Source organism: Fukomys damarensis, unplaced genomic scaffold (assembly GCF_012274545.1).
Source record: "Fukomys damarensis isolate Sample0158 unplaced genomic scaffold, DMR_v1.0_HiC HiC_scaffold_18, whole genome shotgun sequence".
Classification (NCBI taxonomy): domain Eukaryota; kingdom Metazoa; phylum Chordata; class Mammalia; order Rodentia; family Bathyergidae; genus Fukomys; species Fukomys damarensis.
In genome coordinates, this window is record NW_022900930.1 from 17,549,110 (window position 1) to 17,570,392 (window position 21,283).

Below are 21,283 nucleotides of genomic sequence, written 5' to 3' on the forward strand. Positions count from 1 at the left end.
AAAAAAAAAAAAAAAAAAAAAAAAAAAGCTAATGGAAAGCGGTCCAAAGCAGTCTGACAGTACAGGGACATTAACTCTGTTAAGAGGGAACTGTTATTTTTAAAATCTTAGGGCAAACCCCACACAGTGCCACTGAGTCATGAAATTATGTACAAACCCACGTCTGACTAGCTGAGGAATTAGAGGACCAAATTCAGAGTGACCAAAGAATCTGGAACTTGAGGAGGAAATTCTCAAGGAGAGAGCCACCAGAAGGAAGCCACATTGCCCAATTCTCATAGTGACCTTTAAGTCTGACCCTCTTTTGCTTACTTCAAGGGCCCAGCGAAAACCACAAGAACTGACTAGAGACTTCATCTGCTGCACACTGCAAGGAGACTGACTTTGGAGCTTGAGTTCAACCGTGTTAACTGCCTACCGAACAAAAAAATCACAATTTTTCAGAGGAAGAAGATCTACAGTTTTTATCAGGTTCAGGATATAGTCCAATTATAATACATGAATAAACATACTCAAAGCAATCAGTGAAAAGCAACTCCAAATTAACCCAGATGATCCAGTGGAAATCTAAAAATGCTAAAATACAATACACAACTTTAAAGAAAACTGTCATGTATTTTTAACAGAGATGGTGTGTGTGTCAGTGAACTTGAAGATGGAATGACTGAAATGAACTAATCTGAGAAATATGAGCATTTTCTCTTGGGTTAGCACTTTTATATCTTATTTTGTATAAGTTACTAGGGTTATAAGTCAGATGCATTAATTTATCTGGATTCCAGTAGTGCTTTAAACAAACATTTCCAGACAATGAAATAACCTATGGGGGAAAATAGGCCCAGATTAAGAATAAGAACTGCTGCTTTGGGAGATTTTAGGAGTAAGCATCGTCCCAATCCAAAGATCAGAAACAGAAGGAAAATGTAACACAGAGGAATGTCGACTATTAGAACAGAAACTTACAGACTTCCAAGAACTGCTATATAAAATGGACACTAGTAACCTAGCTACTTTGCTTTGGGCCATTTAACTACATTTGGTGACAGCTAGCACTAGACAGGGTCTGGCAGGTTAGGTCAGGTCTAAATAACTCTTTGTGCATAAGGTTCATCATATTTTTCTTTTTTGGTACCAGGGATCGAACTTGGGCCCTTGCGCTTGTGAGGCAGGAAGCAGAACCACTGAGCTAAATCCCCAGCCCCATCATAGACTTTTAAAAACAGATGTCAACTTCAATTTTGAATCAGAATTTCCCATGGAATTCAGGCATTTTATATACAACCTGGATTTGGAACATTCACTGGAATTATGGTATAGGTACTGATTAAGTATACATATGAAGTACACAGATAATAAATCAAGATAACATTCCACAAGTAGCATGGGAAAAGTTTTTTAGAGTAATACTTAATGCTCCATGACAGGAAATTCAGAAAAAAAATTATGCAGTATTTTACATGAGAACTGTAAGTTTCATTTCCATATGAAATACTTCCCTTAACTAAAAAGTACACGCATGAAGAATCTTAAACATTATTCATCTTGATGAAGCTGGATATTAAGCAATAATTCCACAACACCCCAAGAACTCTATAAAAGCACTATCACTGCATATTTTATTCAGAGAAAACAAAAAGAGTAAGCAGAAACAAAGAAAAGTCCCAGTCATTTGCAGTATCTATCAGCTTTCAACTTGGCTCTCCTGTTTAAGACAAAAAAAGTAATCAATGTGAGACACAGCATATATATAGTTAACTGCTAGTAAATATAAAACTCATACTTAGAAACTGTGTTCAATTTTTGTAATATTGCCACTATAATTACATTTTTACTTTTCAACTTTCTTTTTATACAAAATGGATTATAGTCTTATGAAAAAAATTTTCCCTAATATTTACAAATATTGCCCAAGGCTTTTTCAATTCACATTAGCAATTTAAAATTAATTCCTTATGAATTTAAGTCTACCCTAAATTGCTAGTCAGTAGAAATGCTGTATTTTTACAATGCTAAAATTATAGGACAAACAGCTTATTCTATTTTAGAGTTCATGTCCTGATTGTATTTTATATCCTCTTTTTTCTCATTAGATTATATACTAATTTACTCAACTGGAAAAAATTCTTACATTATTTACTGATTTCCAGTAGGAACTCCATCAACTAGTTCAGGAATAATATGACTAAGTATGTCTTTATCTGATTATGTAAAGGAAGGTTAAGAGTAATTTCGCAACACAGGATATGAATAAGTAGCAGAAAGGAACTCTCTTCATCTGGCACTTCCATGATGTATAGATGTAAGCACACAGCAAAGCCTCTGGGTATTTATAAATTATTAACTTAGGACAGTGCTTGAGAACCTTTTAAGCTTTCAATGACACAGCCTGCTGTGGCATGAATGCTACAGGTTCGTCACCACTGACCTAGATATTAAAGAGAATAGAAATGAACATGATAAATATTCCTGCACATTTGTGAATCTAATTTAATCAAACTGATTCAGTTTCACTAATTTAATTTTTTTTTTGGAGACAGGTTCTCGCTATGTAGTCAGGCTGGCCTTGAACTCACTGCAAAGTTTCAGGCTAGCCTCCAATTCTCAGTGATCTTCCTGCCTTAGCCTCCCAAGTACTGGGATTACAGGGATGCATCACCATGCTCGGCATTTATTAAACTTTTAAAATTTGGCCATTTTACAAATTTATCTAATTTTTAGAACTCTAATAGAATCCACAGAATTTTGATATTATTCAAACAACTTATAGTTGTAAAAACAGCTAGGCATGGTGGTACATGCCTATAATCTCAGCACTTGGGAGGCATAGGGTGGATTTCCACAAGTTCAAGGCCAGCCTGGGCTACATATTGAGTTTAAGGCCAGCTTGAACAATGCAGTGAGACCGTGTCTCAAAAAGCAAAAAAAAAAAAAAAAAAGGTTATAAAAATAAGTTTATAAAAATTCTTTCACCCAAACCCTAATTTCTTACAATAAAGTATAGAAGTATTTAAGACAATGGTTCTAAATTTTAGATATTCTTTTTTGGCAATCTTTTCTCAGACTTATTAATGTTCTCTCCTGGTAATTTTGCTACATATATAAATTAGAAATAAAAACAAAATTTTAAAATTATAGTACTTTAAAAAGAACATGGGTTTATCCATGTACCTCTTGGCTACCTGAAACTGTTGGAAAACTGTAAATTTGTATTTACCTGTCCAGAAGTGTCTCATGTAAAAACCCATCTTTCCGAGCTTTTTTAAGAATTTTACTGTCTTCTTTACTGATTTTAAGTTTATGGTCCTGGAAACTCTGAAATTTTTTTCTGTAAAGAAAATAGCTTTGTTGAAAAAAATCTCAATACTATTAAAATTTTTCCCCATTTATTTTAAAATATCAAATTGTATTTCTTTAATAACTTTTCAACTACAAAGGTGACATTTAGGATCTACCATCACGAAGGATATTGTTTGGACAGCTCTGCAAAGCTCATTTCTACCAATGAATATGGGCTGGAGGCCCATGTTCTGAACATGAATGGAACCTGGGCAGGATTAAGCAATTCTCCTAAGGATGAGGAAGCCAGGTGTGGTGGTACACAGCTATAATCCTAGCACTTTGGAAAGCTGAGGCAGGAGGACTGCAAGTTTAGGCAAAATAGCAAGACCCTGTCTAAAAATAAAAAACAAAAAGGGTGGGGGATGTAGCTCAGTGTGACGGCCCTGGGTTCAATCTCCAGTTAAAAAAAAAATGGTGGGGGGGAACAGGAAGTACTGAGTAACAAAGGATTTCAGCTTTGAGAGCCAGCAGGATAAAAGGAAAACAGACGCCTTAAGAAAAGCATTCAAATGAATGCTGTGTCCTACAATCTACAGTAGGCGGCCCCTTCTTGTCCTTCAGGTATTTTAGTGTAAAAGTGTCTACCGTAGATCTGTGAGTTTAAAAGGAGAATACATACACGTAGTTGATTTCACACTGTTTTACATTCCCTTTGTCTTCTTCTGGAATGTCATCTTTTTTCTTCGTTTCCCTTTCAGCACAGGATCTAATCTAGATATTTAAGATGAGAACCCAACAGGTGATACATTTATCTTCTTCTCCCACTTACTCTGGATGTGTCTGATATTTCATGTATATAATTGATATAAGTAACTGCCCTTTTATGCTTTTTTTAAAAACAGCCCTTGTGCCAGACACACTAAAAAAATTGTTTTAGAGTCCTGGATAATCATTGCTCAGAGCTTGCAGGTACTGTGCTTGACTAATCAATGAGACCTATGGAAATTGCATGGTACTTCATTTGAGAACTACTTTATAATTAATGCAATAACATCTTTATGTAATACACAGCACTACACAAATATTTGTATTGTCTTCAATAGCTTTATACTAAAGTGCAGATAAAAGGTTAGCATGATACAATAAAACTGAATATAAATAAAAACTAAATACAGGTAAATGAGAAATCCATCACCATTCTCCTAACAGGCTATCTCTATGAAGCAGTGTGTTACAGGAGGCAGAAGTAGCTTCTGGAGTCAGTCAGCTGAGCCTGTGAATGCATTGTCTTTCCATATTTAGTTGTGTGACTTTCATGAAGTGAAAGGTAATATTAGGACTGAAGGCTATTTCCTTTTCTGTAAAGTTAAGATAATAGCTACTTCATAAGACTGCTATGAAGATGAAAGGCAACAAAGCATGTACCAAATTCAGCAGAGTGTTCAATTACTTGGTTTATATTTATATTTATGTTACTGAAAAATACCTAAGTCTTAGGTTAAATTTGTTCTAACAGTCAAAAGGCCTTTTGTAGAACTATAAGAAATGCAATAAATTTTCTAGTTGCTATTCTATATTCTAGGGAGGCATTTTTCCATCAGCCAAAAGTAACAGGTCAAATAGAGTTAATGTAACTATCAGTCTTGCTCGTAAATATCAGCAATATTTTTCAAGGAAAAACATACTAAAATATAAAATTACTATGCAAAGAATATCTTGAGAATAAAAGCAAATATATGACAAGGAATTTAACAAAGCATATATAGAAATTTGGTAGGTACTTATAAATAAAGCTGGTAGTAGAGAAAATGTATATTTTTTATGCTTTGTAACAATTAAAAAAATACTTGAAATAAAACCATTTTACTCAACACATAAGACAGCAAAGAATTAAAAGTATTTTAGAATAGGCACCTCCTCAACCCCCACCTCTAAGAGTCTTTGACTGTAGCCCTTCCCAATGCATTGAACACAGCAAATCAGGATGAGACTAGTTGCAACCTATGATTCCAACAGAAATTATGGCAGCTTCAGAACACTCAGGACTGGAATGGAATGCCAAGAGTAAAAAGGTAATGCAACAAGAATGTGATAGTTATTCATTAGACACACTTTAGTGTACTGTCAGTAAGGATCTAGTGGATTTTGTAAGTTGAAAAAAAAAGCCTCAAGGGGCAACATCATATTTCAGCTAACCACCTGATTTATCTAAGCTATCGTGTGATTTTATTTAGAAGGTCACCTTAACATGAAGATGTCTGTGTAACTTTCACAATCAAGTAAAATAAAGTGGATAAGGAAACTTCACCCAGAATAAGGAAGTTTAATTTCCAGCTTAGCGACTAATTTTTTTTCCCTGTGCTTCATGTTTCTCTTCATGTAAAAAAGAAATGTAGTTATTCATAAAGACCAACAAATATTTGAGTGCTAAAGCCATGTAAATTTTACTGTGACTCTCATGTTTCCTGTAAGCCTAGCATTACAGTGGTCAGGTAGTAAACAAAACAACCTACTAACCTTATATATGTCAGTGTAAACATAATTTTGTATAACCTCAATGGAAGAGACCTTAGGATATCTAACATAATTCTAGATGCACAGACTCGTGACCCTGTTATGCTTCTGAGAATGTATCTTTGGATATATTTTAAACAAAATGATGCATAGTTAAAGTTAAGTGCTATAGCACTGTTTCTAAGAATAAAAGGCTCAAAAAAAAAAAAAAGGCTGAAAACATCCCAATTTCCATATGTAAGAGATTGATTTAAATAAAGTATGTTCCTAAAATGGATTACTAAGTAGCTATTAAAAAGAGAAAACGAAATGGAAAGGAGAGGATGATGGGGAAAGGGCAGGAAAAAGAGAACTTCCTACATATAATGAGAAGTAAAAGATTTCCACAATACAATATTAAGAAAAAAAATTCAAGATAGAAAATTACAAACATATTCATGTATTTATGAATAAAATTTTAGGTTATAAAAAAGGGAGAAGCAGGGATGGGGAGACAGGATAAATGGAGAAAGGTGAACAAAGTAGATAAGAAATGTATGTCTTTAAATGCTTTAAAGTTTTTGTGTTATGTGAACATATCTATTTTTTAAATGCAGGAGGAGCAAAAAAGAAAATATAGGTCTAAAAAGTACATGGAACTTCTCAGAAAAAGATACTAACAAATTGAAATAATAAAGTGCTCAGAGATGCAGTCATTTAAAACATACAAATAAACCATCAATTATGGAATCTGTAATTAAAAGTAAAAGTCTATTTGGAACAGTATTACAAAGATAGTAAGTCTTAGTGATAGCAAAGGACAAATGTTTTACAGACTCATATCACACAGATGACATGTATCAATCTGTAAAGAAATGTTATGATTACCTTTATCATTTCTTCTTCTCCTGCTGTTTTACTTTTTGCTTCTATATCACCTGCTTCATTGCATCTAATAAAGCAACTATTTGAGGCCAATAAGGCCATTTTCCCCTAAATAAAACAAAACAAAAAATAGATATAAGGACATCTGCAGAAGATGTATTGTCTTTAGACTAAATTTGTTTTTTATTGATTCTAAAATCAAGAAATAGAATTTAGAAAAAACCTGTAACTATAACAACATATAAAAAAGAAACACTAAATCACCTACACTATCATTACTCATATACAGAAACACTGTGAGCATATTCTAGTACTGCTAAATTCTAACTAGTGAAATAAGATTTCTTTTCTTTTTTCAGTACTGGGGGCTGAACTCAGGGAACACTCAGCTATATCCCTAGCCCTTTTAACAATCAGTTAAAAAGATTATCTTTAAAGACAAAATGTTATGAATAATTTATAATATATTAAAATATTAATGTTTTAAGTAAAATTCCTTTTATTCATCGCCGGAAACTTTAAAAAAGACATCAAATAAAAACTAGCCTGTTGTACCTCTGAGTTTACTTTAGGAATCAAATATATGAACAACTCATGTATAGAATTTTTTTTTAATACTTGATGTGTTACACTGATTTTTATTAAGCAAAATGTTGAAAACTAGTGTTTTTTATACCTATACCCGAATTATAAATTTGATTAAATTTCCTTAACAAATTTAAGGCTGAATTACTTTTTTTTTGTACTGGAGATTGAACTCATGACCTTGCATTTGTGAGGGCAGGTGATGGCACCACTGAGCTAAATCCCCAGCCTTTGTATTCTTTTTTTAAAAAAATTCTTGGAATACCTTATGCATCAGACAAAATATTCACAAATAGAGTAATGACAAATGTTTTAATTAATTCATATAATGTCTAGTTTAAAAAGTGCTAATGGTACAGACTTAATTTCTTATTCAGGGTGAGAAGGTATAGGTTGTATCACTTAGGTGGCTCTTGGTGAGTACTGGCATATGGCTTCAAGGATATTTAAGCCTGTGTTATGATCAGCTGAGTCCCGTTTTGTACTTTGTGAAGAAAGTAGTTTAACTTGTGCCTCTTAAATTTAAATTATTCAGCATTAAGCCTCTGTAGAGATGAGAAGAGGATGTGAGGAAAAAAGAATGAGAGAGAGAGAGAGAGGGCAGAGGCTGGGGAAGGAAGAAGAATGCAATAGATAACGTACCAATTCCCCAAGATCAAGGTAATTACTATGTATTGCAAACATACAATAATAAAAAACTTAAATTATGTGAAATTAATGTCTTTTCTCACTGGATTAAACTGACTTCCTTTTGAAGGGGTGTATGGCTAATATATCATTTTGAAAAACCCTGTTGGATCTTATTTTGACTTTGCTATTGTATATAATATTGGTGCGACTCATTTACTGAACTTCTCCACGTGGTGGTTCCTCTTGATGCCCACTGCTGCTTCTTACCACTGTTGTTCATATATTATCAACTCTCTGGAGTCTTTTTAGTTCTACATTTTTATTCTTTACTACTTATAGAAACAGAAAAAGGAAATTATGTATTCTCTACCAACAAAGACTTAAAACATTCATATACTGCAATTACCTACTTATTAAAATTAATAACTGTATTTTTCTTTTGTATTAAAATTATTTTTGTGCACTGCTTTTCCTTTTCAGGTTATGAACTGAGACACTTTTACAGTTCTAAGAAGACTAAATTGAATTATTATTTGTGCAGAAATTGTCACAACTTGGCCTTAGTTTGCTCCCGTCCATTTACCATATTCCCCAACGTCTTTGAAAACATTCATGTTTTCTGCTAGTAATTAGATATTCCTGCCAAGCATGATGGCACACCTGTAATCCCAGCACTCATGAGGCTGAGGCAGGAGGACTGCTGTGAGTTCGAGACCAGCCTGGACTACATAGTGAGTTCCAAGTCAGACTCAACTACATAGTGAGACCCTGTCTCAAAAAACCAATCAAACAAACAAACAAACACAAAGAAGATACTCCTGAAATATCTATCCTGTTTCCCCACACTGAGACTTAAAAGTTGACTATTATTTAAGAATCCTGAAAGTCCAAGGGCTGCCCCCAAGGGTGTACAGAAACATGGTGAGCAAACACTACTGCTCTTCTTTCTTGCACTGTTTTTTGGAATATTTTTAAGGTTTTAAGTTTGTAGTAATCTTTTTCAACTAAATGTATATTGTTGCACTTTTCTTTTAAAAAAGTTTTTTTTTTGTTATTTGGTACCAGGGATTGAACTTGGGTCCTTGTGCTTGTGAGGCAGGTGGCAGAACCACTGAGCTAAATCCTAAATTTTTTTTCTCATACTCACAGTAAGACTTATAAATAATAATAGCACTTACATCTTGAAACACTGGTTCCCATTGTTCTCTTGGTCCAATGGCATCCGATCGCCCAACAACAAGTCCATCTGAATTGATACCAAGATATTTTCCATAGCCAGATTTCAGAGCAATTCTTTGGGTTAATAAAATGAACACATATTAAAAAAGGAGCAAAAAATTAAATATGGAACTAAATATAGTGTGCATGCATATATATACACACACACACACAAATAAACACACATATCCAGACATTTTTATACAAATTATAAAATATAAAAATTCAGACTAGATATTTTCCAAATCTCTAAAAACTACATGTGGCTGCTTGCTGTCATAGTGGACACTGTAGTTCTCTATATATAATTTAGAATTTTGTTTTTGAATACAAATACTGTATATCTTACATTGCACAATATCTAATATTATGGATTCTATAGAAAATATTTTCCAAATGTATTACTTTTCAAATATGCTACTTTCAATAGATGTAAATATCCCATTAGTGATGTATTAAAAAATTTTTTTGGCCACTATACAATGTCCTATTAATATCTTTTTTATATATAAAATGCTAGAGATTTAATTCTCCTCTCAAAACACAAAGTTTGTATAATTCTACCTTAAGAATACTTTCATATTTACTGGGTATTTAAATGGTAGTTTTTTGGGTTTTTTTTTTTTTGGTAGCAGGGATCAAATTCAGGACATTGTGCTTAGTGTTCTATTTTTGAATGTCACAGAATTCATTTTCAAAAAATTTCTTTCTGTTTTTGCTACCAGGTACTGGGGATCAAACACAGGAACTTGTGCTTGTGAGGCAGGCGGCAGAACCACTGAGCTAAATCCCCGATCCCCCAAAATTTATTTCTTAAGTCAAAGTTACTATATGGCCTTAGCAGAATAGAATTTTATAATGAATGAAATTAACAAAAAGAAGATTATTAATTATAGCTAAACTCAAGTTTACCTGGAATCAGACAATTTGACGGCAGTAAACTGCTCTGGAGGACTAGGACCTTCATCAACTACAGGAAACAAATGAAAATATTTTATTTTTAAAAATAAATATGCAGGTAAAGATATTACTTTGCTTTAAAAATGTAGTTTTTTTCTAAATAAATTTAAAAATGTTAGGATATTTGGACACAACTATAATATAGTATCCATAGAGTAATAGCTTCCATAGACTATCTTTCTATCACTGCATGGCTAAAAGATAGGTTGAGATGATGACAATTTAGTTACTTCTGAGATACTTTCTCCTTGTGTTTTAACGACAAGGCATAGAGAATAAGCCCTTAGTATTTAAAACACCAAATGCTTTCATTTATTCAAGGAATGACCATTGTGATCAAGTGATACTGCTTTTTGCTGTTTATTTCATTCATTAGTGTTTCCCCTGTGGGCTAATAAGAATAAGGAAACTTCCAATTGTTAACCATTCTCAGGCTAGTTTTGGCAAAAGGTCTGAAGAAAACTCCTGATTCCACCTGGTTTTCTTTTCTCTTACTATTGCAATTGTAGTATTTATACTGCTTTTTATCTCCACAGGTGGTCTCTGTCACCGGACACTATTTTCTTTTTCTTTTCTTTTTTTTTGGTACCGGGGATTGAACTCAGGTCTTTGTGCTTGCAAGGAAGGTGGCGGAACCACTGAGCTAAATCCCCGGCCCTCCAGACACTGTTTTGAAATGCTTACACTAGAAAGAGGGAGTTGCCAAGAGTTGGAAATATACAAAAAAGAAAAAAGTCCAATGCAATAGTTCCATTCCTTTAGAACATGTTTGAGCATAATAATAGTGGGGCTAAGCGCATGACCATTATGAAACCTGTACTTTAAGTATCTTTTCCCTTTCATTCTTTCTAGCAAACACCAACCTTCCTTATGTGGCGCTCCCAGAGTAAAAAGACCATTGTCAAGTGCATGGATATAGGTTCCTTTATCCATTTCAATGGCGATAGTTCCTGAAATGTCACCAAAGTTGGCTACTGTCCACCACATTCCTTTAAAAAAAAAAAATCAGCATTTATTAAACATTTTATTTTTTGAAACTTTAACCCCCAATGCTGGGAATTGAATGCAAGCTTGCTTCATGCATGGCAGGCAAGTGCTTCACTACTAAGTTATTGCCCCAACCCTTTCATATTGGGAAAATGTCTCACTATGTTGCTAGGATGGCCACTGACTGTGATCTTCCTAGGAGTTAAGATTACAAACTATGTGTTCAGCCATTACAATTTATTTTAAATGGCTTTTACATTATAGTTGTAAGAAATAACAGAGATGCTGGCTTTCTCCTATAACAATAAATAATAATTACAATAATATAATAAAAATTATACAAATACAGCTTCTCACACACTTAAGAAAGTGTGGTTTCTTGGTGGCATTTCCAAATTGTGAACATCACTACTCTTTTGTTCTTGGGCCATTATTAAGTAAATTAAGTGTTGCTGCAAACAAGCACTGTGAAAGCATGACAGACACCCAAGTTGGCTACTAAGTGACTAACAAGCAGACAGATTATACAGTGTCAAACCATGGGCCAAAGGAATGATTCATATCTGGGCAGGAGGGTGATGGATCTGATAATGCTACACAGAATGGCATGCACTTTAAAACTCATTTTTTACTTCTAGAATTTTCCATTTAATATTTTGAGAACACATTTGACTACAAGTAGCTGAAACTATGGAAAGGTATTACTCTAGATATATCTATGATTTTAGATTAGAGGCAAAATGAGAATCTATGTAAACACTAATGTCTAAGTATCTATAGAAAGATGTTAAATTTAGAGTCCAATTATTTATGGAATCTTTGTAGATGTTCATATTTTATCAAAAAAGAAAGAAAGAGGTCTCAAATCTTCCGTATTGCACTTTGCTAGAGTAAAAATGAACCAATCTTTAACTGGGTATTAGATAATATTAATTCTTGTTAATTTTAAAGGTCTGATAATAGCATAGTGTTAGGTATAAAAACATCTGTATTAATTTGGAAATTTCCATTTAAACAGTTTTTAAAAATTGAGCCAAACACTCACAAAATTTCCTGTTCAGGTAAATAGTTCAGGCTTTTCATAACTAATTTAAAATATCATTAAATTGTACCTATAATTTACTTAAAACACTTAAAAGTATATTTTTATATATACTTTATATATACATAAAAGTATGTTCTTAAAGGAAAACAGGAAAAGCTTCATAACACTGGGTTTTGCACTGATTTCTTGGACGTGACACAGGAAGCACATATTATAGACAAGAAACAGACAAATTCAACTTCAAGAGGGCTGGGGATTTAGCTCAGTGGTGCCACCGCCTGCCTCACAAGCGCAAGAAGTTGTTGAGTTTGATCGCTGGTACTAACAAAACAAAACAAAATGAGCAAATTCAACTTGAAGAAAATTAACTTTTGTGCATGAAAGACCAATTTTAACATGGAAAAAGAAAATTCACAGAATGGGAGATTTGCAAATTACATACATAATAAGTAACTAATATCCAGAAAATGTACTCTTAAAATAACACAAAAAACTGGGCAAAAATATGGATTTACATGAAAAGATGAGTATCAGTTAGTATTATCAAAAACCAAGAAAACAAGTTTTGGTGAAGATGTGGAGATGTAAAATTTGTGTTCTGCTGGAGATGTAAAATGTTGCATTCCCTATGGAAAAAAGTATGAAAGTGCCTTTAAAAAAAAAAAAAAATCACAAATAGAACTACCACACAGTTTAGCATTTTCATTTCTCCATATAGACCCAAAGTATTGAAACCAGGGTCTTGAAGAGGTAACTACATACCATGTTTAGATCAGAATTATTCATAACAGCCAAAAAGGTGGAGGCAAAGCAAGCATCCCTTGAAAGATGATTAAACAAAGTGTATTACATATATACAATAGAAGATTATTCAGCATAAAATAAGAAATTCTGACACAAGCTATAACATGGGCAAACCTTGAAGACATTATACTAAATAATAAAAGCCCTCACAAAAAGAGAAATACTATATGCTTCTACTTCTATGTGTTTCTTAGAACAGTCACATTCATGGAGAGAGAACACGGACTGATATTTACCAGGGACTGAGGATTGGAGAAAATGGGGTATGATGTCTATGGATACAAAGTTTAGCTTTTCCAAGATGAAAAAGTTTTGAATATGGATTGTGGTAATGGGTAAACAACAATGTGAATGTACTTCAGAACTAATCAAGTATAAACTTAAAAATGGTTAAAATGGCAAATTTTAACTTAGGTATTATTCAATCACAAAAAATCTATTGGAGAGAAATAAAATTTCAGCTAAAGACTATTAGAAGGTAATCAAAATGATTGAGCGAGAGATTCAGGTAAGTTATTTGTAATTGTTTCAATAAAAGAACTGTTTCAATCAGAATCATTATCAACAGTCTTGTGATTAGCAAATCTTTCATTAAGAATGTTATACTAATGCTTTTAAATTTTTTGTATTTTGTTTGTCCTATGTCAGGCTAACCAAATACACTTAATTTGTTTTTTTGCAATGCTGGGAATTGAACCCAGACCCTCCTGCATCCGAGGTAAACACTGTATCAATGAGCCACATCCCCAGCCTACACTTAATGCTAAATACAATAATTCTATCAACAGTGACTTGCAGATTAAGAAGAAATTTCTGGAAGGCAAATTCTTCAAAATACTAAACCTATGTCAAAGTAGGAAAATGATACATTACTTAGAACATTTTGAGCTACTAAAGTTATCTTGAGCAGATGCCTATTATGCCTCTGAGATTTCAAGTGGCCCACATTTAAAGCTCAGAAGTATGCTTATTGGTTTAATGATTACAGTTATAGTTAAAGCTTTGTTTATGTGCTATAGACAGTGAAGCTGAATCTAAGAATCTATTTCAACACTATTCTTGGTACTTTAAAAAACAACATATATAGACATGCTTAAAGCAACTTCCTTTTAAGCTTTATGTAGACTGTTAAATATTGCTGCTGCATAGTCTTACAACACTTAAAATTTCTCACATATTTCAACTTTTTATTTATTGTTTAGAAAATAAAGTTTGTGAAGGTAGGGACCAGAACTACCTTGTTTACAGTATCTGACACAAATGTCAAACATAAGAATGTCTCAGTATAAAAGTCACAGTGGTAGATAAAATACCATCATGGTTCTTTCTCATTCTTTCTGGTATTAAGACTACCACAGATACGGAAGATGAACCTACATTTCACAGGCCTCACTTTGTGGTTAATGGATTAATGGACCTCCTACAGTGTTGCTCACAGCCTCATGTGGATGCCTACACATCCATTAATCCCTCTGAGGGGCAATACAGATCAGAGGCTGTGTGACAGTTTATCTCATTTCCCCGCAGTACCGGGGATCGAACTCAGGTCCTTGCACTTGTGAGGCAGGCGGCAGAAACACTGAGCTAAATTCCCAGCCACCTACTTCATCTTCTGATATACCCAGGGACTCTGATAAAACAGTCCTTCCATCTCTACTATCATTATGTACATGTCACAATGGGACTTTGCATCTTAGCTTTGGAAATGGAATTTTCTTCCTCTATGGTAATGTAGTTTACTCTTCATACAACTTCTGCTGACTCACTGGCTTTAGATCCTGGGCAAAACAAGCTACCTATGAATTTCACAAACTATGCCAGTGATGGCGAACCTTTTAGAGCTTTCAATGATAACAGCCAGTTGCAGTATGCGTACCGTAGGTTTGGCACCACTGATCTATTCCATTATATATCCAGTTGCTTTCAAGCCTAGTAAAGTTCATTGAAACTCTTTGCTTGGCATGTTCTTTTTCATTACTGTCCAGGTTCGATACTTTCATTGTAAAAGGTAGAATTTCTTTTATCTTATTTACCAATCCACTCTGGCTTAGGCTTTACCTTCAGGGCCTTGTGTAGAATCAATAGAACAGCTTCAAAACATTAAAAAACATTCCTTTCTTCCAGAACCAAGTGTATGCTTACTTCTGTCAAGGTTAGACAACTGTAAGGTGAAACAAGATGAGAAGTGAAAAAGACCCAGAAGGATTTTCTATTCAGCCAAGACAGAATAACTGGTACTAGACTTGCATCCCCATTACAAAAAACTACGTCAGCAGACAGAATATATGAGGAAAACTAATTTTAGACACTGAAACACAAGTGGAGCAGCACTGTCCTCTTTTGAGGAAAAGGAAATATGTGAGGTGAACCTCACAATCACTGGCTTTCTGCTTGATGGCAGTTTTTTTGTCTATAGGGCAGGGAGATGGAGGCCCAGAAGACCATGCAATCCACCTGAGCTGAACTGAGGGTTGGAATGCTGAAGTGACTGGAACTTACAGAGCAAGGTACTGGAGAAAAAGAACTATATCCAGAGCAGTGGGGGGCAAAAAGTATACACGAGGATTCTCTGTAACAGCCAGTGGCTGGGCTGAGCACATACCGGGCAGATTTTACAAGGTCTAACAGAGTGGTCACTGCTTGTAAGAGCTGATTAGAGATATCAGAGATCCAAGAAATATAAGAAATGCTAGAGTGGATTTAATACTAGAATATATTTTGTGCATTTAGTTCAGGTCCCATGAGAACCACTTCCTGGAGTAAGAGCCACAGATGACCTGGATTCAATATAATTCCTACCCCAAAATCCAACATACTCTTTTGGTAGAACCTATAAAACTGATTCTAAAATTTTCCTGAAAATGTACAAGACATAGAATAATCTTGACAGAAGAAATACAAAGTTGAACTTGCTACCTGACCTCAAAATCTTATGAACTTGTAATGAAGACAAATACATCATCAATGGAGTAGAAAAAATATCAACGGAACAGAAGGAATCAAGACTTAGACCAATGCAAAAAGTCAGGTGCTTTTAAACAAAGATAACAAAACAGTTTAATGAGGAAAAGGAACTCTGTTCAACAATGTGGCTAGAACAACTAGACATTTGTATTGTACTATGCTAAAGATAAATTTGAAGTGAATGACAGATGTTACGTAAAAACTAAAAATATAACCTCGCCGAAAGAAAATGTAGAAGAATATTTTCATGACCTTTAAGTAAACCAAAGATCTTTTAAAATAGAGATAAGGCAAAATAAATAAATAAATAAAAAAAATAAAATAGAGACAAGGCAGTAAACTTAAAGAGAAAAATATAAACTGAACTTTATAAAAATTAAAAACTTGTTTATCAGATAAGTACTATAAACAAATGACAAGTACCACAAAGAGGAAGAAAAGGCTGATAATTAATTATATAAATGGTTGACAACTGGAACTTTTATTTTTTGTAAAAGGGTAAAATGGCACAATCACTTTAGACAAATTTGTCAATTTTTTAGGGAGTTAAATAGTCACCCATCCTTTGACAATTCTACATTTGCAAGCTGAGAGAACATTTGGCCACTGAGTTACACCCCCAGCACCTTACCCCAACTTACACTTCTTTTTCTTTGGTTTTTCTGAGGCAGGGACTCCCTCTCTAGTTCAGGCTGGCCTTGAACTCACTAGGTAGCCCAGGCTGGCCTCAAATTTGCTGTGATACTCCTGCCTCAACCTCCTGAGTGCTGCGATTACATGTGTGCGTCACCATGCCCACCTCAAGTTATAATTGTTGATGTGCTCTTTCAAAACATGAGATTAAAAAGGGTGGAGTAAAGATAGTCAGCAAAATAAAGCTTCTCCAGCCCCTGAAATCAAGACACCTAGAAAACAAAACAAAACAAAAAAATAGACTTCTGGGAACCAGGAGGGAGCTCATAGGAAAACTAGAAACTACAGAGAAGCTGGAGAAATGGAGTACGATGCAGAGAAAAGAAACAAAGCAGTCTGGAAAGCTAACCATAGCTTCTGGGAAGGGGGACCTATGTCCAGTGACAGAAGGTAAGCCCACAGAGGATCAGCAGCTCCATGGAGCTACAATAGACCAGTTTGGCAGAGTATCAATACGTAAAATATACAAAAACTCAAAAAATCAGACCCCTCCCAATAAAAGATCCAATGAAAAGATGAGCAAGTTAGACATTTCTCAAAAGTACAAATGACAATACAGCAAAAAAAAAAAGTTCAACATCTCTGGCCAAAAGAAAATGCAAACTAAAACCATGCTAACTTTTCATCTCACACCACGCTACCATCAAGAAGTCAAGGAATAAATGCTGACAAAGCTGAAGAGATAAAGCCCTTTGTTTCCAATCATAAGTGCAACTGCAGTCCTCATGACACAGGATAATGTTGGGTGCCAACAGCTGACACAACCAGCTGCTAGTTACTGCTGCCGCCTGCCATAACTGTTCCATGCTGGCCTGCGCCAGTCCTTATAGCTCAACTATGCAGGGTCCTGGTCTGCCAATGCTGGCCACTACCTTCCAGTGTCAGCTTGTGCTGGACACTATGGGTTGACTACTAGGTGACAGTCTCTGCAACTGCCACGTGCTGCCTTCTAGGGCCAGTTTGTGCTGGAGACTGTAGTCTGACTCTACCTGGTACAGGTCTCTGTCGGCTACTGGTCTCTGTCGGGCTTTGGTGCTAACAGCTCTTAGTGTTTACTGCTCTTTCTTTTCAAACAACTGCTCTGTCCATACTACTCACGATAAAATTCTGAAGTAGATTTACAGGACTTTTGGAGCCAACAGTATCTAAGAAATACTTCATGAGCCAGTTTACAGAACACCGAGTGAGCCTTTAATAAGGCCTGTGCTGTAGCACAGGGGCGTCAGTACATAGGATGGCAGCACCCTAGACTAAACCCAAGAAGTGGCTGAATATAGCTGTAGGCCTGTGGCAGTAAGCTGAAACCAGGAACTCTGCTGAAAGCTTGGCTTGAGGTTAGGTATGTAAATAAGAGGCCCAGTTCCCGCCCTTCCTAAGCTTCCCTAAGCCAGCATGTTCACTCCCTTTTTCAAAAAAGCAACAGCAGCACTGAAGTGGCACTGTGTTGACAGTCTGGCTAGATTCCTGTTGGAGTGGAGAATGGTGAGCTGATAGCCACGGAGGACAATGAAGCAAGCTGTCCCAGCCCACTGCAGGAAAAGCAGGAGCTAAGAGAAGCAAAGCCGAGGGGCCTAGCCACAAACCTCTTTAGCCCCTTGGGGAAACGTAAAAACAGAAATTCCATTAGACCGAGCTATTCCTCTTCTAGGTATCCTCCCAAGAGTAAAATACAACATATTAGAATAAAACATGCAAACTCATGTTTATAGAAGCCTAGCTCATTATAGCTAAATCTTAGAAGTTGTCTCTATGACCATCAACAGATGAAGGGATAAAGAAAATGTGACATTTATACACAATAGAATACTACTCTGCTATAAAGAAAACATTTAAATACGTTGTAGGAAAATGGATGTTATCTTGTGACCATATCAAGTGAAATAAATCAGACATATAAGCATAAATATTGCATAGTTACTCCTTTATGAAAAGTCTGAAATATAAATAAGGAGCAAAATAAAAGGCAGATATAAGGAAAGAAGGCATAGATCTTTTGCAAAGGGGATGGGGACCAAGAGATAGGGGAGTAGGGTGGGGCAGGGAAGAGGATGTATAAAGAATTAAGATGTGTTATGAACATGTACCAATTCCTATGAATGTAATCATTATGTACTGCAAATATGTACTAATAAAAATTTTTAAAAATGTGATTTCCCATAACATTTGCTCTGTCCCGCTACCTATTTTTACACAATTTTAAAGCAACCACAATTTATGAAGTTTCAAAATGAAACACGTGAAGTTTTAGAAGAGAAGAAATGTGCTTTAAAGTACTGGTAGAGTGGAAGGACACAACGACTAAATGGAAAACTAGTTATACGTGTTTGGTTCAGTTTGCTTCTATTACCATTATCTTGATGTTGTACTGTGTTTAATCAGATTTCATTTGTTTCAGTTTCTAAAGTAATCATTTTTACTATGATTATCTTCTCTTAAAGACAGTCCCCTGACTCTACAATTAAAATGCATGCATGTACAAAGAAAATTATTTGTACAATCTATCTATAGTAGTCTTTAAAATTATGGATGAGAATCTTTGGCTAATCCAATGGTCACGCTTTCTCTCTCCTTTACACTTCTTGGAAAATGAAGAAAGGTACCAATATTATCCACTGTGCTAAAAAAAAAGCAGAAATTGGAAACTGTAAATGATATCTGAATACTTAAGGAGAAACATAAATGAGTCATAAATTCTTAACTAAAAAAAAAAATTTCAAAAGGGATCTCAACAAAATTCAACTTTTCTCAGTGTCTGACTCACCAACAATATCAAGTTGGGTTTCATCATCCTCTTCTCTTTTTCTCTTCTTTTCTTTCTTTTTCTTCTTACTATGGGAGAAAAGTTATATATTAATATATTGATTTTCATGTTAAATATCACAATATGGAAGCACAGAAGAGTCTTTGAAGCTGTACAGTGAATTACAAGCTACTGATTTTCATACATGTATTCATAACAAGCAAATCCTCATAGACCGATGTATGATAGAAAGCTGAGTGGGTGCCAGATACTGGGAGAAGGGAAAAAAGGTAAGGGGTCTTTTTGAGGTGTTGAAAATTCTACACAGCTAAACAGTGGTGAATCTCATGAGTATATTTAAAAAACCACTGAATTGTACACTTCAAATGATGAATTTTGCGGCATATACATCTAAAAAATGATATGGAAAAGTTAATATGCAAAATACTTAATTCGTAACACACAGTGGTATATAGGCTTTATAATGGATAGTTATTAAAATGCACCTGCCTGCATTTTAATCAGAAAGTATGTTTTCAGAAGCAGAGTAAACTAGTCAGGCCTGGCACGCCAAGACTGTAATTCCAATACTCTGGAGGCTGCTGCAGGAGGAGGCAAGAGTTTGAGGCCAGCCCGGGCTACACAGCGGTACCCTAAAAAAAAAAAAAAAAAAAAAAAAAAAAAGCCAGAAGCAAACTCTAACTCTGCTCTTTGTCCTGTTAATTCAGAGAGTAAACATTTCAGGCTTATTCAACAAACTCTTCATTCCAGACCCCTAGCAGTTCTCAAAAGTGTGTCTTCTTACCTTTCACACTCTTTCCATCGCACCTAAAAGTGTCCCCAACTTGGTTTACAATTGAAACTAGAAAGAAATGCTCAATATCTGCATAAATAGTACCCCGGGGACAAATCCACGTCCAAAAAATAAAAAAAAAAAAAAAAAAGTGAAGATATGAAAGCACAGGTATATTTACCTAAGGTGTTCACAGTTATACATCACCACTATGTCCTCCTTCCTTTGGCTTTATTTTCTGGCACACTTATCACTCTTAATGACTCTTTAACATATCAAGGAGCACACAGAAACAATGATCTGAGCTCTTAAAGCATGGAGCTTAGACATTTTAACCAATTTGCAGTAGATACAAACTTAGTAATTGGGTCAATATGAGACCACATCCTTGGGAAAGCTCGTTATGTGTCTTTTAACTGCGTGATTCGGCCCAGTTCCACCCTCCATGTTACGTCGGAAAAAAAACTAGAGTTTTTTTTTTTTTTTAAGAGATACAACGGTGAAATAGATTTTCCCTAACAAAAGTGGTTGTCATTACAGCCTACGTGATAAGAATAAAGTAAAGCCGTCACGCAGAGATCGGTGGGAAGACTCAGGGATCCAAACGCGCAGCTGCCGGGATACTGGTTTCCTCCTGGTTTCCTGTCCTCCCTCTTCGGGACGAGGCAGCTCGGACTGGGCCCTGCAGCCTTTCCGCCGGCTCCGCAGGGTGTCACGAACCGAGGGGCGGCAGCTTAAGTCCGGTACCCAGGCCAGGCCAGCGGGCCAGAAGCCAAAAGAGCAGCCCCGCTGTGCTCCTCGGGGCCGCAGGCGTGGACGCACGACCGAAGGGACCGAGGAGCCGCCCAGCGGAGCCTCGGGTCTCACCTTTTGGCTTTCGTTCCCTTGAGCACGAGTTTGGTGGACTTTACGTAGGAGTATTCGGCCATAGTTCTGAGCAAACTTCTAACAGAAGGGAGAAACAAACGTGAACTCGAAGAAAGCACTCCGCAAACACAGTCTCTCAGAAGTCGCTGACCCTTTTCAAACGCCAAAAGTCTCAAAACACCGATTGCACTTCCTGTTTGTTTACGCTCGCAAGGGGTGGGGGTGTGGGAGGTGGGGGCTACGGCAGCTGCAGAGGGTCTAACTATATGAGCGTTCATTTGTTCCCTCCTGAGTACCGGAAGCTATGGCCGAAGCCCGGTCGGATGCGCCCTCTGGTGGA

The 21,283-nt window shown here is 35.5% G+C and overlaps 1 protein-coding gene across 1 annotated transcript; it reads right to left on the bottom strand.

Moving 5' to 3' along the window:
• Nucleotides 1-1,405: 1,405 nt before the first annotated feature.
• Frg1 (FSHD region gene 1) lies at nt 1,406-21,166 on the bottom strand. The gene is made up of 9 exons (XM_010621765.3): nt 20,944-21,166; nt 19,305-19,372; nt 10,914-11,039; nt 10,003-10,060; nt 9,051-9,165; nt 6,661-6,765; nt 3,959-4,050; nt 3,215-3,325; nt 1,406-1,702 (listed from the first exon to the last, which is right to left on the bottom strand). The coding sequence occupies exons 1-9, from the start codon at nt 21,003-21,005 to the stop codon at nt 1,666-1,668; spliced, it is 774 nt and encodes a 257-aa protein (XP_010620067.1). The 5' UTR covers nt 21,006-21,166; the 3' UTR covers nt 1,406-1,665.
• Nucleotides 21,167-21,283: the final 117 nt, after the last annotated feature.

What these genes read in the sequence shown, in the direction of transcription:
- Frg1 (XM_010621765.3), bottom strand. Translation starts at nt 21,005, where the DNA reads ATGGCCGAATACTCCTACGTAAAGTCCACCAAACTCGTGCTCAAGGGA. An exon ending in GTCAAATTGTCTGATTCCAG is followed by an intron (nt 9,166 to 10,002) that starts GTAAACTTGAGT and finishes ATTAACCCAAAG; the next exon opens with AATTGCTCTGAAATCTGGCT. An exon ending in CATGAGACACTTCTGGACAG is followed by an intron (nt 1,703 to 3,214) that starts GTAAATACAAAT and finishes TGTCTTAAACAG; the next exon opens with GAGAGCCAAGTTGAAAGCTG.